Source organism: Castanea sativa, chromosome 6 (genome assembly GCF_040712315.1).
Source record: "Castanea sativa cultivar Marrone di Chiusa Pesio chromosome 6, ASM4071231v1".
Lineage (NCBI taxonomy): Eukaryota > Viridiplantae > Streptophyta > Magnoliopsida > Fagales > Fagaceae > Castanea > Castanea sativa.
The window spans coordinates 41,482,367-41,485,795 of record NC_134018.1 but is presented as its reverse complement, the minus strand read 5'-3'; the positions used below and the strand labels follow the sequence as shown (position 1 = coordinate 41,485,795).

The 3,429-nt window shown below is 33.4% G+C and overlaps 1 protein-coding gene across 1 annotated transcript; it reads left to right on the top strand.

Moving 5' to 3' along the window:
* The first annotated feature begins 953 nt into the window (after window positions 1-953).
* Window positions 954-2,940, top strand: LOC142639978 (uncharacterized). The gene is made up of 3 exons (XM_075814099.1): window positions 954-2,062; window positions 2,164-2,360; window positions 2,567-2,940. The coding sequence occupies exons 1-3, from the start codon at window positions 954-956 to the stop codon at window positions 2,938-2,940; spliced, it is 1,680 nt and encodes a 559-aa protein (XP_075670214.1).
* The last annotated feature ends 489 nt before the right edge of the window (window positions 2,941-3,429 follow it).

Sequence of the window (3,429 nt, the reverse complement as noted above, 5' to 3'; positions counted from 1 at the left end):
CACTTTGTGGAGACAAAGTTTCTAAGGTAAAATTATTTTAATTCATTACCTATTTTTAATTAGTTAGATATCATGTGATGTGGCTATGAGTATTGTTAAATTTTTTGGTTTATGTTGTGTAACAATATTTGTGTCATTGTGTGTTTAATTTTTGTTTTTGCTCGAGGCCAGCACAAACTTAGGAGATAGGTAAATTGAAGATTTTATTTTAGGATGTCTATATTTCCGAAAGCATGTGAGCTTGTTATGCTTAATGCCAAGAATAGTATTGCCAACAGTAACTTGAAAAACAAGTTGAAGCATTTTTTTTTCGCCCAAAACGAATTGTGTCATAAAATTAAAACCAAAGATTCTCATATAATAAGCTCAACAATCATCTCTAAAAAAGACAACTAGACAAGTGAAACCCACATGTAAAGTAAATAAATATAACTAAACAATATTAGGTAAGAGATACACAAGAGAGAGCATAAAGAACTTAAACAACTTGTTTGTCTCAGAATTGGCAATATCAGTCAAGATTATAATTATCATTTATAATTGTGTGATTGTGTCCTTCCTGCAATCCGTTTCTATCCATGTTAGGGGAAACTAACAAAAAGAAGGATATCACAAAAAAGGCATGGGCCAAAGTTGTGTATAATATATTAGAGTTGTATAATGACCCAAATCAAGTGCAACAAGTCCACTAGTCCAGCTCAACCCAACTGAGAAGGACGTGTGAAAATACCAAATCATGTGTATGCATGGATAATATCAATTGAGGGGTTATTATTTATTAATTATAGTTGTATTAAAAATAGGTTGAATGTTTAAATTATAGTGGAAATTTTGTTTTTTCTTGAGTATGAATAACATCCATATAACTAAGTAAAAATTTCTAATTAAAATTTTATTTTTTAAAATTCTTTTCAGGTTAATTTTTGAGTCATATTCTTAAAGCTAAAAGAATTATGAGCAAACGAAAAACAATTGATGCATTCTTTAAGAAAAAAGATGTTAGCAATTCAGAAATTAGGACACCTGTGGCTGTAGAAACAAATGTTGATACTTCAATGCCTGATGAACACCCCTCCAAATGTTCAAGAATTCAATTTGAAGAGATAGATCATGATCCCGGATCACGTAAACAAATATGTGAATTCCCTATCAACAAACAAGATGAAATCCGACGAGCTTATCTCAAAGAAGGTCCATATCAACCTAAAAATATAGACTATCCATACAACAATGATACTCATCGTCGTCGATTTCAACCTTCATGGTTTGAATTACATTCACATGGGGATTGGTTGGAATACTCACCTTCAATGGATGCAATATATTGTCTACCTTGCTATCTTTTTAGTAAGAAACCAATAGGTCGTCCCGGATCGGATGCATTCATTTCAACAGGTTTTAATAATTGGAAAAAGGTGAATGATGGAATGAATTGTCCTTTACTTCGTCATGTAGGGAAAGATCCAAACTCTCCACATAAAATTGCTGTGAAATGTTGCGAGGATTTAAAGAATTATTCACGACATATTGACAAGCTAATTGAGAAACAAACGTCAAAAGAATTAGAGAATAATCGGTTGCGGCTCAAAACCTCAATAGAGTGTGCTCGATGGCTAGCATTCCAAGCTTGTGCTTTTAGAGGTCATGATGAAAGTCTTGATTCAAAAAATAGAGGTAATTTTATTGAGTTGATAAAATTCACATCAACTTTCAATGACAAAATAGCTAGTGTTGTCTTGGAAAATGCTCCACGAAATGCCAAATATACATCACCCACAATTCAAAAGGAGATTTTGCATATTCTTGCTAGTAATGTGCGAAGTGCTATTCGTGAAGAAATTGGAGATGCAAAATTTTGCATTCTCGTTGATGAAGCCCGGGATGAGTCAAAGAGAGAGCAAATGGCCATTATTTTGAGATTTGTCGATAAAAATGGTTTTCTTAAAGAGCGTTTCTTTCATGTTGTGCATGTTAGAGATACTACTGCGTTGACCCTAAAGAAAGAGATATGTGATGTCCTTTCTCGTTACAACCTTCACATTGAGAATATTCGAGGTCAAGGGTATGATGGAGCTAGTAATATGCGTGGTGAATGGAATGGATTACAGCTCTATTTCTTAAAGAATGCCCTTATGCTTATTATGTACATTGCATGGCTCATAGGTTGCAATTGGCTTTAGTTACTGCATCTAGAGAGGTAAAAGTTGTTCATCAATTCTTTGATCATTTGACTAATATTATCAATCTTTCCGTTGGTTCGAGTAAGCGTAATGATGAATTGCAATATGCTCAAGGGGAACAAATTGAGAATATGATTGCTTCTAATGAAATTGAGACTGGAAGAGGAGCAAACCAAATTGGTACTTTGCAACGGGCCGGAGATACACGTCGGGGGATCTCATTTTCAATCTATTTGTAGTTTGATAAAAATGTTTGATGCAACTTGCAAAGTTATCAATACTATCTCTCGAGGAAGGGGCTAATTATAAACAACGTGGTGATGCCGAGGGAGCTTATCGTGTATTAACATCATTTGAATTTGTTTTAATTTTGCATATGATGAAAGAGATTATGGGAATTACTAATATTCTTTGCCAAGCTTTGCAACAACATTCTCAAGATCTTTTAAATGCCATGCATTTAGTTTCAACTACAAAATCACTTATTCAAAAGTTGAGAGATGATGGATGGGAGCCTTTACTTGATAGTGTTACATCATTTTGTGGACATCATGAAATTGATATTCCTGATTTAAATGCTCGTTACACTAAAGCTCGAGGTAGATACCGTCATCAAGATGAAGCTTTAACAACAATAGAACATCATTTAAGAATTGACATATTTACAGTTGCAATAGATTTTCAATTGCAAGAATTGAATAGTAGATTTTGTGAGCTAACAGCAGATCTTCTCACTCTTAGTTCAAAGATTAAATCCTAAGGATGCTTTTAGATCATTCAAAATTGGTGATATTTGCAATTTGGCTGAAAATTATTATCCTCAAGATTTCAATCGAGCAGGAAATTTGTCTTTTGAAGTATCAATTGCAACATTATGAGCTTGATGTGACAAAGCATCCAGATTTTCGTAATATGGGTACAATATCCGAGCTATGTAGGGGATTAGAAACTTCAGGGAAGTCTAAAATCTATCATTTAATTGATAGACCATTCGTCTTGTGTTGACTCTTCCAGCTTCTACAAAGAACTACAGAACGAGCTTTTTCAGCTATGAAACTATTAAAAACAAGACTTCGCAATAGAATGGAGGATGAACTTTTGGCAGATAATATGATAGTTTATATAGAAAAGGAAATTGCTGGAAATTTCACCATGGAAATGATTATGGATGAATTCTATTCCATGAAAAATCGTCGCCAGACATGATTTTGATGTGAAGTGTTTTTTTTGTGTGGATATTTTTGTATAT